Genomic DNA, 15,394 nt, shown 5'->3' with positions numbered 1-15,394 from the left:
GTTATCGTTTTCTTAGTCTATTCATCTGCTATTAAATATGTCCAAGGATCTATGGGGGTTGAAAGATGTTGCTTGACATTGTTTTTTCATATACCTACACAATAAAATTAACTTTAATTTAGTTAATTTAATAATTTTTTTACAATTTTTTTGAAAAATGAAAGAAGAAAAGAGCCAATGGACTGTGACGCAGTGTAAAAAAACCTTTAATCAAGTGCGCATTATCATTTATCATTCATCAATAAAGGAGTCTATGCTAGAAACACTAGTAACTAGTTTACTATTTCTAGTCTCAAATTGCGCAAAAACAAAAGTCATCTATAGCAGCCATTTTGTGTATTGCAAAAAAAGAAAAACATACGCAATTGTCAAGTTCTCTCTCTTTCTCTCTCTCTTTTTTTCCCTTTAAATGACAGGTGGTGACGTTGTGGGGGTACTGTAAAAAAAAACAAACAAAGTTGTGACAGAGAGAAACTGAGTGCAACCGAGTACAAGTACTCAGAATATTCGTGGATATTCGTGTGAGCAAGTAAAACACGTCACATTATTTCAATTATATTATTATTTATTATTGATAACTTATTGTGATAAGCTTGGATTATATGAGTGTTGGTAGTGTCAAATAAATATACTGATAAACAATTTTATTATAACATTAATAAAAAATAGTGTATAATAAATTGGAAAGAAAAATAAATAAAATTTTTCATATGCCATGTTCGTCTTCGAAACAAATTAAAAAAATGCATACGTTAAATTTTTTTGGACTGTCTAATAATTTAAGAAAAGGTAAATATAATTTTAAAAAATATATTTATATTTATTTATACTGATAGATTATTTAATGTTTTTTTTTTTTTTTTTTTTTTGTTAATTTTAATTATCGATTGCTTAATGTTATCATCATTTTTGCACTTTTAATTTATATCATATTATATATTAATTATTGCTTCTTTAATTTGTCCAATTCCAAAAAAAAAAAAATTATTATTATTTTACAATTAGTAGAGAATTTATAACAATATTTTTTCAGCATTATTGTACAATCGGTCCACATTTGCTGACCGTGAATGCGGTGGATTTTTATTTTTGTGAGTAAATTTATGTAATTTAATTACATATATGGTAATAATAATAAATTCGGCTGATGAAATATTATGGGTATTATGGGTATTTTTTTATAGAAAAAAAAAAAAAAAGGAATTTTTACATTGGATGCATGTTTTAAAATTCAAATCAGTTTTTATTTTTTATTTAAAAATAAAAAAAAGAAACCAAACAATTGTTTTGAGTGGTTTTTTTTTTTTTTTATAATTTTCTGTTGTTATTATTTTATTTACTTTCTAGATAATACTGTCACGTAAATTAGCAGTACACACAATCGTCATGCATGCTTTTGTATTTTACCAACAAATCCCCACGCCCTTCTTCCTCCTTGATGGCTCATCATTTTTCTTTTTTTTACTACTTTCTCAATTTATAGACTTATACGTTTTTTTTTATGATTAGTAAATAAATCACAAAAGGTAATGTCTCCACATCAATTGCATGCGTCATTATTTTTATTTACTTTTTTTTTTTTTTCTTTACTCTGTAATGCAATTTTAAATAATGAAATTCTTGGTTGTTGTAAAATACTTTAGGCGTGTTTAGTTGGTTTTTTTTTTTTTAAATGATTTAATGTCTGTTATAATTTACTTTATATGATGAAACCTTTTATCAACTTTGGAAATAGTCTTGTTGATTTACAAAAGATTTCATATTAAATATTTATAATTCATCGATTTTACTTTTTTTTTTGGCTTCTTTCATGAGTCATCTAATTTTTTTTAATGGCATGTTTATGATTTTATTTATTTTACTAATTAATTAATACAATTACTAACACAAATTTTATATCAATAAAAGCTTTAATCTATTTTTATTTACAGCTAATTATAAAATTAATAAAATAATAATAAAAAAAAAAATAAACTTTTACTCGCTTTTACTGGAATTATCTGGCTATTATTTTTTTTTTTTTCATGTATAATTATTTTAATTAAACAAATATAATTTATAAACTTTCAGAAAACAATCATGAGAAATTTGTCAAAGTTTTAATATAATTATAAAAAAAAAATTAAATAAACGTATTATTATGAGAAAATAAAAGTTTATTTATATAAAATTAAATTATATTTATAAACTTTTGTCATTATTTCAATCAATTGTTTATTAAATTTTTAAAATGAATTGATGCAAATTTATTTAAATAAATCATGTTAATTTATTGTTATTAATTTTTTAATTTTTTTTTTTTTTTAATTAGGTGGTGTAGAGGAAAAATTGGCAGATCTATATGGGGCAATGCGTATCATCTAAGGCGAGTGCCGTCTTCGCAAAATCGTCAAATAAATCTTATAAAATTATGGATAAACCCTTAAAAATACAGGTAAATATAAATCATTATTATTAAAAAAAAAGAATAAAGCTAATCTTGTTAAATATAGATCTCGAGAAATAATAAAAAAAAAAAACACAATTACATTTATTTTTATTTGCAAGTTTGGCATATTTTATGTGTTAAACAATCAACATACATATATATATAGTTTTGAGTATGATTAAGCTGTTAAAAATTCAACGAATGAAGGTCAAAAGTCATGTCATCATGCGATAGTTGCATTTAGAACTGTTAGAAAAAAAAAAAATAAAATAGACGGATCGATTGACAGTCAGATGTATACAGTAAGACAAATGTTTCGAAACAGATAATTAAATATTTCGACTGATGAAGGTCAGGAAATATTGAGTCTAAAATATTATCCAACAATTTTTTACATCAACCAGAAGCTTATATATTCTATGTATACTTAAAAGTCTGGAAAAAAAATATTCTAAGCAAATAATAATCATTATATTTGTCTACTGTCTCATTTATTTTTAATTTTTTTTTTTTTTTTTATATATTTCTTATCTATATTACAAATATTATACTAAATTATTCGTCGGTTGGTTAGTCATATTATTATTTATCAGTTTATATTTAAAAACATTTACGATAAGACTCGACTAAATTTAATGTATATCACAAGGATCACAAGACATACAGTAGTTTTAACTTTGCAATCATTGGTGCACCACCTTATCTTTAATTTCATATATATTATTTTTTTCATTTATTTGCTCTGTCATATCTTGGAAATTCATTGCGCAATGGCGTCGTAACGCCGGCGCCTTACAACCAATCGATTATCCATATACATTTCTCATTTTATCACAACGACTTTCTAACTAAAAGATTTTCCAGTGTTAAATTATTAAATCATCGAAAAATTTTATAGTTATACGTGGTGTTTATATTTGTTAATTATAATTTATAACAACGAGTTAAATTGATACTAAATGATGTTAAATTTTTCATCAATTTTCGACAATAAATAATAGTAAAATTTAAAACTACATATTCAATTTTACGATTACTCAATACTTGGAAAAAAGTTGATTAAAAAAAAAAAAAAAAAAATCTTTAGTCAATGGAAATTTAGATTTCGAATAGTAATTTTAAAAAAGTTTTATTATTTTTTTATATATATCTATATTGAAGAATGGATTACCGATTTGAGACTCATTATGGAGAAGATGATGTCATTGAAGATATTAATAATTTAACAGTAGTAAGAAAATTTAATAATTTTTTTAAGAATATAAAAAAAAGAAAAAACATAATTACAAATAATTTATGTATTATTTACTATATTTATTTGATAATGATTTTTCTTCTTTTTTAGAATAACAGTGTCACCCCACTTGTCTTCTTTATTCTCACAAAGTACCTCAAAATAGAAATACAAATTTAACAGTGTGATATATATATATTTCTAACTTACTAATAGATTAAAATTTTACTTGGTTAAAAAATATATTTCAAGTATATACATAATATAATTAAAATATTTTGGTAATTATAGTTAAATTATATTTTTATATTTACAAGTGATGTGTCATACTGTTAAATTAAAAAGGAAAAAAAAAAAGTTTTATTACTAATACATTAGAACAAATATTAATATAAATTTATTTGTGTTTTAGAATGATAGCAAAGGAACATCAAAAAGAGGTGCGCCATCAACTCGTGGTACATCAATATCATTTGGTTTTCGTCGACGTTCAAGAGGTGATGCTAATCAATTAACATTAACAACAAATAATAACGATATATTACCACCACGTTCAAAATCAGTTGGACCAGAACAAATACGTCGTCGTATTATTGATGAAGATGAAAGACATCAACGTGTACAAAGTGCATCATCTGGACGTTCAACACCAAAATTATCAAGACCTAAAAAAGAATTAACAAGTGGTAATACACCTGTTAGAACAAATAGATTTGGTTTTCGTCAATCAACATCACGTTTTACTGATAAAGTTACTGATATTAATACAAATCAAAATACAAATAATAATAATTTTAATAAAGATGAAATAATTGATGAAAGATTATCAAGACCAATGACAAGAATAAATCAAATAAATACAAAAACTAATAATAATCATAGTGCATATAATAATAATAGCAGCCAAGGTATGACTATTGTTGATGGAGCAATACGTCGTTCATCTGGTATACCAGAACCAGTATCAAAATATACATTACAATCAAGTAATTTACCACAGCCACAATATGCTGTTAGAATTAATGATACAAATTCAAAAATAAATAAAACAGCATTTAATCAAAGTCGTAAAGTATCAACAATATCAAAATCTTCAAATGGTTCACAATCTGGTTCTGGTACTGAAGATTCTGGTATTGGTAGTCAACAAGGTTATTCATTTATTGATAATGAAATAAATAGAAATAATATTGTTCGTCTTGATTCATCACCAAGAAGATCAACAAGTAGACCAAGAAATTTAAAAATGATTGTTAATGGTAAAAATTTTGATGTACGTGATTGTGATTTACATGATGGTGATAGTACAGTTACTGAAATATCAGTAATACCATTACCAAAAACAATGTCATCATCATCAAATGTTAATTTAAATACAGGTTTAATACGTGAACGTACAAATCAATATCAACGTAATGTTAATAAAGATAATAGATATGCTGAATCAATAACAAGTATGACATCAATGTCAACAATGTCAACAACATCATCAGAAGGTTATGATGAAGGTTTAGGTGAAGAAAAAGTATATAAAGATCGTTCACGTAGTGAAAAAAAATTAACAACAATTAAAAATGATTTTAGTCCATCAAGTTCTGCTGATGATCAAGAAGAATATGGTCATGGTGAAGCTATGGCTGATGAATATTCATTTAGTTCAATTGATGAATGTCGTATTAATAATAATTTAAAAAAATTTAATATTATTAAAAATAAAAATAAAAATAATAATATTAATAATGATGATGAAAGTTGTGTATTATTAACAATTGAAGATCCAGAATTTGCAATTGCTGCTGCTGCTGCTGCAATATCAACAACAATGATTGATGATGAAACATCACCAGCTGATAGTCTTGTTGATAGTTTAACAACAAGTTTATCACAAACAGATGTTAAAATTGGTATTAAAAAAGAACAAGATATTATTGAAAAAATTGATAATATTATTGTTAATGATGATTCACCTGGTACACCAACAAATGCATCAAATTCATTGAGTTTATCAGAGGGACGTGAATATTTTGATGATGAAATTGCTGATCAACCTGGTTTAATATTTAATGATACAGCAAGAAGTCATAAAGGACAATTTTCACAAGTTAGCCAAGAAAATGAACAAACACTTAATGAAACATTTTCTAAACAACGTAAGTTGTTATTATTATTTTTTATAAATTAAATGGCATTTAATAATAATAATAATGTAATAATCAATTTATTTATTTAGATTTACTTCAAGATAATAGTATTGAAAATAGTCCAATTAATTGTCGAAGAGTTAATCGAATGGAAAGTGTTGGTACATTGTCACCATGTGAATCAATTACCTCGGATGATTTAATGCTTGATTATGAACAGAGTGAAGCAAATTCTTACAATGGAACTAGTCGCAGGTACATACATATATTTTTTAAATTAATTTATTTTTATTTGTTTTATAAATTAAATTAAATTTTCATACAGATTGGATTCAAATCCAGCTATTCATGCACTAGATGATTCTACAATATTATCAGAGTTAGAGGCACAAAGTGAACAAGTCATGAGAGAATGGTCATCATTACTTGGTACACAACAACCAAATACAAATTTAACAAATAACAATTTTAATTCTGTTAATAATGTTCCTGCAAATGAATCAGGGTATGTATTATTATTAAAATTAATATTTAAAATTATGCTATTAGTGCTTTAGAGCTAGAAAAAAAAAAAAACTCTATTGAAGGTAAGTTTTTTTTTTTTTTTTTGCTTCATTTATTTGTGTGAAAAGAAAAATGATAATTTTTTTTAGTTGTTATTTGATGCTGTGGCTTACATTACCTTCAACTAAAATTTTATCAGTCAGTCCAAGTTATTGATATGAAATTTTTTTCATAGGTTTAATTAAATAGCAATTATTTTTTTATCATGATAATTTTATTGTTTAATTAATTAAATTTATATCGACTGTTGGTATAAAACAGGTTGGTGTATTGTAGTCATTATTGAATGTACAGCAATGTACAGTTTTTACTGGCAAATAATATATATATACTTAATACAAAGTGAAATAAATTTTTCCCTTTCTACTAGATTGATAAAGAGCGAGTTCCCTCGAAATAATTGTATGACTCAGTATATATACGTTCCAATCTCTGACCTCGAGCCTAAGCTAGCACTGAATTGAATCATCTAGAAATTTAGAATAGAAAAAAATAAAAATAAAATAAAAACGGTATTTAAAAAAAATAATACTGTTGAATAATTGAACATGAAAAATAAAAATTAGATTAGAAATATAATACAGATATATTTAAAAAATTAATTAGTTGAATAAATTATTATTATTATAAATTAATATATAACAATAATAATAACTATTATATTTTTTTAATAAAAGTAAAATTCAATGTCGAAAGTATATTTTTAAGTAGTGGGAATGTGAGTAAAAGAATGTTAATATACTCCCACCAAAGTTGTTTTTGTTATTTTTATTTTTTGTTGTATAGTTAATGCAGTCGGTGGTTGACGCGTTTGTTATTAACAGTTTTTATCGTACTGGTTAATAATTATTCGAGGGCAACAGGGAAATTATATACGGGCAAATATTAATAGAAGAAAAAAAGCTATTATATATTTTTTTAAAGGTTCAAGCAGTTTGTTTAACATCAAGTTTGAAAAAAAAAACTTTCAATTGTTTATTGTTTAATATGCTAATAAAGATTTAAATTTGTGATCAAGGTTGGAAATTATATTAGTGTTATTAATAATTGGAATTATTCCAAATTTAAAATTACAAAACATAATGAGCATTTGAATTGTTTTTTTGTTTTGTCACTGCGTTGCTACGGTTTAACTGTGTCGTGACTTGTAATAGTTTTTTTTTTTTCATTATTGATTTTAAAGTGGTTTTAGTTTAGTTATTGCAAAGTTAGAAAATATTTATTAATGAAAAAAAAAAAAGATTTAATACAATAGTGAATTCATTTAAGGAATTAAATTTTTTTTTTTTAAATAATTTTATTGTTTATTTTTTTATATATTAAAGAAAAAAACAATAAAATATATAATAAATTTTCTTATCAGCTGACTTGTAGTATTGATTAGATTTTTTTTTTTTTCTATTTTTAAAACCTTGGTTAATGTAGACTAGATATTTCCTTTATTTTATTAATAGATGTATTATTTATTTTTCAAATAATATAACGCATGAAAAAAATAGAAAAAAATAGATATTATTTATATTTTTTTTTTTTGTAAAACAGCTGACTTGAAAAAAAATCTTGATTATTATAAAGCTAGATATGTATTTACTTAGAAACGCTTCATTCATAATTACACTATCATTATACTATTGAATATACAAATTATTAATATATAATAAAAAAACACCACGTGAACGTTTTAATAAAGATAATAAAAATAAATATAAAAATTATATAGTTGATGTATGTGAGGTGGATGTACCGGTGAATGATTGAGAGTTAGTATTTTGTGTTCTAGCGTGCTTAATAATCGAGTGAAGCAATTACAAATCGATGAGGAGATGATGGGTGGTGACTACTATCAACTGACTTATTCTAACTAGAAAAACACGCACTGGCCCTTTTCCCAAATGATGACAAACTGCACAATATATCATGCGGTTAAAGGATAAATTAATAATAATCACACAATATATATTATATTCCAAAATTATAAATATTTAAAGCAAAAAAAAAAAAAATACTATAAATATTTAAAGGTATTTAAAGGAAAAGTAAAATTCGATAATTTAAAAAATTAATAATCTTCCATTAATAATTGTAGCGAAAAAAATTAATGACACTTATTTAAATGCAAAAAAAAATATTAAACTTAAAATATTTAGAAAAGAAAGAAAAAAAAAATTACAGGTACTAATCATTATAAGTAACTTAGTTATGTATTTTTCCATTTTCATATTTACAAAAAAAAATTAAACATTATAGTCGAGTTGAATTGAAAAAAAATTAATCACTAAAAAAAAAAAAGAAAAATTAAATATTTATTAATTTTTATTTTCGGATTACACGTGACTCTTTTAAAAAAAAAAAAAAAAAAAATTTCACTCATTAATATGCTTAATTATTTAAAAATGAAACTAGTGATATATTTATTTTTTTATTATTTTTGTTAATTAATTCAACGTAACACACTGTTAAATGTAAAATTATTTTATTTTATTTTTTTCATGAAATAATAAAAATGAAATGTATACGAAATAAGTCCATATATATAAAAGACAAAATAATAGCCATATATAATCGTGATATAAATATAAAACAAAATAATAAATAATTAAAAAATTAATAACGAAAAAAAAAAAAAGAGACAAGGTATAAAATAAAAACGTAAAATTTTAAAATTAACGTTTTAAAATATACCTGCAGGACAGGCGAATAATATTTAAATAATAATAATAAATTAGTGTTGTTGTAAAATTGTGAAAACTTGCATCAATGGACAATGAGCACACTGAGTAGAAAAAAAAAAAAATTTGCGCATTAACCAACTAACACACAAAGTGATTGAAACGAAAAAGAATCAACAAAAAATTAAATATATATATTTCAGTAAATTAAACAATTAACAACAACAAGTGAAATTAAAAAAAAAAAAAAAAACATATATAAAAATTAGACAAGAGTTAAATTAAAGTGTCGAATGCACTCAAATAAAATAGAAAGAAAAGGGTTTAAAATGAAGGAGCCGACAATGCAGATATCGGGTCCAACAAAGGTCCCAACACCGAGTGTTCATGTGCCAATGCGAAATGGGTAAATAGATATATATAAAATAATTTGCATCCACTAATATCGTCATATATTAATTATCATAAATATAAAAAAGAATAAATATTTAAGCATCGTGAATAATATATTAATCGTATAATTATATAATATAAATATATATCTTTAAAAAAAAGAAAATATACTTTAAAAAAAAAAAAAAAAATACATGTTATATTTTCAAATTCATATTTATATACATTATTTTATTTATTCATGGAACAATAATTTTTTTTTTTTTTTATTGTTTTCATGTTGCTTGCTGTAGATTGTTTCTCCCAGCATGATTTTGTTGCAAATAAATAAATTTAATAAATAGAAAACAAGGCCATTGTGTATTATCATCATGCAACTTGTCGATATTTTAATGTGGGTCGGTATTTAATGTTAAAAATTTAACATGTAAATTAAGCTTATACGGTAAAAAAAATGTGTTAACATTATTACATAACAATTTAAAAAAATAATTACACATTAACATTTGAATTTATATAATTTTTTTTAATATAAAAAACAAAAATCAAAATTTAAATTTGATTTAGGACTTGGTGGTCTTTTTTTTTATTTTTCTTTGTTTATAAAATTTTTATCTATTATTATCTGATGAGCAAGATATCTTGTAATAACGTTGAAATATTTTTATCATTTATCAGAGCGTAAATAGTTAGTTGACAATGTTTATTTTCAATTTATCATTTGAGTGAATTTTTAAAGATTTTTTTTTAAGTGAAATTATTTTTTAAATTACTTGAAATTATAATTTTATAATATTTGAAAATTTTAATGCTTTTTTTTCTTTTTTATTATTAAAAAATAACAGTCATTATAGTTTTGAAATATTTGACCAGTGAATGGGTTCATTAGTGGATAACGGTTTGAAGAAATAAAAATAATAAAAAAAAATTATATCGAGTATATCTTTTTAACCAATCGAAACTTTTGATGATTCATCAGAGCAACATATCTCAATTTTATTTCATTGTGTTATCGAATGGAAGAATATAATAATCATCTCTTTCATTTCATAAAATTAATTATTTTTCTTATTTTTTATTTGTGAGAATACTGATGCTCATTAAAAGCCAATACCCTAAAAATTTTAATACATATATGTATATCTATCTCAGCTTTCATTAAAATATTTCAATTTCTTTTCAGTAAAATCCATAAAATTTCGAATGAAAAATAATAAAAATTCTAAGCATTAAAATTACATATATATATATAATTAAAAGAAAAAATATCACAACAAATGTAATTTAAAAATAAATGTGTCAACTAATTAGAAAATTACATCATTTACTTAATAATAAAATTAAAATTATTTATAATAAAGTATTAAAAAGAAAAAGGAGTATCGAAATCCTGCGTATTGGAGACTTTAATAATGGTATCGAGCGACCCCACTACCTCCTTATAAAATAGCGCTTGCGCTACCTATTTAAACTCTAGTATGATGAGTATCATCTAAAAATCATACGACGCAGTATCAAGTTATATTTTTATTTTATATATATAAATATTAATATAATCCAAATGACAAATATCAATAATTAGTGTGTGTTTAATTATGTGCAATCAGTAAAAATTGCTTAAGATTAAAAAGAAAAAAAAAAAGTTATAAATATAATTATGAGCGAGACAATTTTTAATTTTTGTAACCTTGACCATTGACTAGTTGGCGGGCTTGTTATCTTGTTTTATATTATAATATACAGACATGAAGCTAGAATTTATCTTTACGCCGGTTGAACTTGCTTTATCATCAAGCTGCATATTGTATAATTTAATGAATGACAAGTTTTATTTGTGTATATGTGTTAATGCTTGTTTATGTGTTTAAAAAAAAAATTATATTATCAGTATTAATGACTAAATAGGTATTCAATATAACGCAAAATTTTTTTTGGTATATAATAATTAAATGCCTAGCTTTTTAATAATCAACAAATGAAATTTTTTTTTTTTTTCCTATTTAAACAAATTGCTTTAATCTTGATTACAAAACGCATGAAATTGATGATGAAAAAATAATGTTTTTTTAATAGTATTTTAGTGATTAAAATTTAAGCAAATTGAATTTTTATTAAAAATGACGTCAGAAAATAATTTTAATGTTAAAAAAAAAACACTTATACCAAGAGTTCGTATGACAAATAAATATTTAAATACAAATTGTGATTTAAATAATGGAAGAATAAATAATTTTGCTGATAATGGAAAAGATTCTGGATTATCATCAGAGTGTACAACACCAACAAGAGATTCATCACCACTTTCATCAAGACAATCTAAAATATTAATTTCATCAACAGCATTGGTCAATACACTTCTTGAGTCTCGTGGAAAAAATGATTTATTGAGGTAGCACTATATGCTGCATTCAAGTTTATTTTTTTATTTTTTTTTATTATTAAGATATCATTGTTGAATAATTATTAATTAATTCATCATTCATTTTAACATAATTAACAATTATAATTAATAATAATAATTACAATTTTTATGTAATTTAATTTTATATGTTACAGAATAAATAGTGCAAGAACTTCAAGATTATTGAGAAACAGATCATCAACTGATTCACCTCAATCACTGGATAATGTACGAACAAAACAAGTTCCAAGTCCATTTAGACAAGTTCTTAATGGCAATGTAAGTTGTTTAATAATTTAAAATAATATATAAATTATTGATTATTTATATTATGTTGTTACAGAGACAATCTCCAAGTCTTGATTCTGGAGATGAAGGAAGTCCAAGACTTGAAAGAGTTAATTATCATCAAGATATTGTGTCCATTAAAACTGGTCTTTTAAAACTCATGCGAGTCGTTCAGGAGGTAATTCATCTTTTAAAATTGTTTTTTTTTTTTAATTGTTGTATTGTTATTTTTGTTTCACATGTTTTAATTTTTTTAATACTAACACTTTATTATTTTATTTATTTATTTTTATTATTTGTTTTTGTGTTAATTGTTTTTGGTACATTTTTGGTCAATTATGATTCAAGTCTGGAGAGAATGATTTAATGAGGGTATGTTTTTTGTTTGTTATTTTGTGTTTTTATTTTTTATTAATAAATATATTTTATCAAAGAAAATAATAATTAAAAAATTTATTGATTAACAGGCAGAAACTCTCAACCCATTCAGTAACTCGTCTGTGAATGGATTTTTTCAAAACCTGAACGATGATGATACAACAGATGCAAATATACATTTATCAAATGGAAATGTTAATATAGCAGATAAAATGACAGATTTACGTAGACAAGTTATATTTCTTCAAGGACAACTTGATGATAAAGATAGAACAATACATCAATTACAAGTAAATATATATAAACTAAAATATCAATAAATTATTAGCAAACAAAAACTAATTTATTTATTATTTCAATTTTAAAAATAGATGCAAGTTGCAAAACAACAAGAATTATTTAACAGCACTGATTCACAAAGCTGTGAATTAAATAGTACAAAAATATCAAAAGAAACTTGTAATGCAGCAACACAAACTGAAAAAATACGTCCAGTTTCAGCAGGTCCATCACTACTTCAATCAATTCCTTCGGATAGTAGCATGGGTCCCCTTGTTAGGTATATTTAATATTATTTAAAATATTGTTAAAAAAAAATCGGGTTATATATTACAAAAAGATACATGTATTACCTTTGTTAACAAAAATTAAAAAATATATTTTTATTTGCTGCCCTGGTTATCCTATCAGCTTCAGGATCGGGAAGGTAGAGTGTGTCACTCTGTGTGACTTGATCTTCGGTTATTTACTTTTATGCGCATTGAGCATTATTATTTATGCTCATTTACTTAATTTACGAGTCAATTCTACCCTTTATTAATAAATAATTAAATATAATATGCATGAGCATTTTTTAAATCTAATTAAAAAGACTGTTAATTAATTATTTTGAAAAAAAAAAAAAAACAAATTAAAAGCATGAAATTGTAGATAATATTATTATTTATTTATTGTAAAATTTTTATTAGTTAGTTTATTATTATTTATAATATTACGCGAACATAATAGATTCACTTTTTAAATAATGTTTCATGCTGCAATGTTTAGCCATGTGGGGTAAGTTTTTAATGTAATAATTTAAAGCCTAATATCTATTAGCTGTTTTATTAAATTAATTAAATTATTATATGAACAGATATTAATTTAAATATTTTTATATTTTAGTTGGAAACCTTCGATAGTATTGGATCCATGGAATCGTTCGACACTAATGTATCAACGTCCAACATCCCTTGCAGAGTTGAACAACAAAAGTTCAAGAAAAATTCATGTACCAGTAGCAAGCCCTAAATTACGACAAGAAAATGGAACAATTAAAATTAATGGAGATACTGATAAAACATTTGAAATACGTAGATTTAATAAAACACAAGATACAAAAAAAGCTAAAAATGACACAACAGATGAATTAAAAGATGGAAAAATTGATGATACACAAAAATGTACACAAAAAATAACAACATTAAAAAAAATAAATTCACAAACATTTATTCCACGTGTTACAAGATCATCTGATGTTTCTCCTGCTGTTGTTGGTCAAGTTACGCCAAATACACGATAATTTATAAAAATAATTATTTTTAATTATTATTTATTTTTTATTTTGTACTTATTGGATTGTACAGTTTTTTTGACTTCTAAATTTCTTATGTTAATTATCGTGTAAATATTTGATAATTTTAATTTAAAAAATTATGCTTTTAATTGAATTTAAAAGATAAATTTTAATTTTCTTTTTTATTCAAATATTAGCTTATTTTTTGTTATTCAGTATTCAAAAATTTATATTTCGATTTTTTTTTTTTTAACTCAGGTTTACATTAACACATTGTCATAGAATGTCTAGATAACTGTAAATATTTTTCGTTTTTTTTTTTTTTTGAATAATTAAGATGAATAATTTAATGTAATTATTATAATTTGTTTTTTTTTTTTACGAAATTGCATTAATTTTCATTTAAAAATGCAAAGAAAAAAAAAAAAAAAAATTAGGTCTTGGTAAATGAAACTTGTTGATTTTTTAATTTGATTTATTTTTCAATTAAAAGTGCAATTGCAATTGGCTGAAGAAAAATTATATCATGGCCTAGAAATTAATTTACAATTCGAACAAAAATTTTTTTTTTTTTTTAAATTTAAAAAAACAATATACTTTTGTTTATATTTAAAAAATTAATAATCATGATTAAGTTACTCTGATAAATTTATGCAAATTTTGTGATAGTAACTTTTATTTAATTTAAAATTTTTTATTTTAAGTTTATTTAAAATAGCCGTACACATTTTTATTATAATAGAATATAATTGTCATGGGTTTTTACTATGTTGTTACTTAATTATGTATTGTCTCAATGATTTTATTTGTTGAAATTACAAAAGAAGAAAAAAAAAAAAAAAATGTAAATCATTATCATCGTAATTTGAAATGTTTTATTTATTATTGATCCTATCGTAAAAAAAAACATACTGTAGATGAAATTTTTACACTACACAATTATTAATAATGTCATTTATCCTCGAATTTTTTCAAGTATAGAGTTTGGAGATTAGGTTTTAATTAATTACCTCGGAAGAGAGACTGAATCCTCATCAGAATTTTTTTAATGGTTTATTGATTTATCTATTTATCATTGTCAATATAAATATATAGTTTAAACTTTTAAAAGAAAATACTAAAATAAATATTTTAATGAGTTTATATAACTTGAAAGTTTTCATTGTAATTGAGTATTGACTTTTTCGTGTCTCTTTTTAAAAATTAATTCGTAAAATTTTCATTGTTTCAATGTACTTAAAGCTTCTAAATCTTTCTGTTTTTTTATCTTGTTTTTTTATAAATTATTAGATGTACAGTAGTAAAAAATACTGCGTCCCAAAAGGACCAACGTACATATTACA

General features: G+C 22.8%; 1 protein-coding gene across 13 annotated transcripts; it reads left to right on the top strand.

Moving 5' to 3' along the window:
• The first annotated feature begins 20 nt into the window (after positions 1–20).
• LOC122854667 (M-phase inducer phosphatase) lies at positions 21–15,102 on the top strand. 13 transcript variants are annotated; one of them, XM_044155560.1, is made up of 14 exons: positions 24–789; positions 1,034–1,091; positions 2,312–2,434; positions 4,075–5,812; positions 5,893–6,058; positions 6,129–6,308; positions 11,986–12,109; positions 12,174–12,296; positions 12,467–12,490; positions 12,586–12,786; positions 12,868–13,055; positions 13,187–13,202; positions 13,544–13,552; positions 13,661–14,909. In XM_044155560.1, the coding sequence occupies exons 3-14, from the start codon at positions 2,342–2,344 to the stop codon at positions 13,784–13,786; spliced, it is 2,988 nt and encodes a 995-aa protein (XP_044011495.1). In that variant the 5' UTR covers positions 24–789; positions 1,034–1,091; positions 2,312–2,341; the 3' UTR covers positions 13,787–14,909. The 13 variants fall into 13 exon arrangements, with proteins under 13 accessions (XP_044011497.1, XP_044011495.1, XP_044011496.1 ...); XM_044155561.1 differs by lacking the exon at positions 12,467–12,490 and having other exon boundaries at positions 26–789; XM_044155550.1 differs by lacking the exon at positions 13,187–13,202 and having other exon boundaries at positions 26–789.
• The last annotated feature ends 292 nt before the right edge of the window (positions 15,103–15,394 follow it).

This window comes from Aphidius gifuensis, linkage group LG4 (assembly GCF_014905175.1).
Source record: "Aphidius gifuensis isolate YNYX2018 linkage group LG4, ASM1490517v1, whole genome shotgun sequence".
NCBI lineage: Eukaryota > Metazoa > Arthropoda > Insecta > Hymenoptera > Braconidae > Aphidius > Aphidius gifuensis.
Note: the sequence above shows the minus strand (reverse complement) of the source record. Positions and strands in the feature narration are given on the sequence as shown.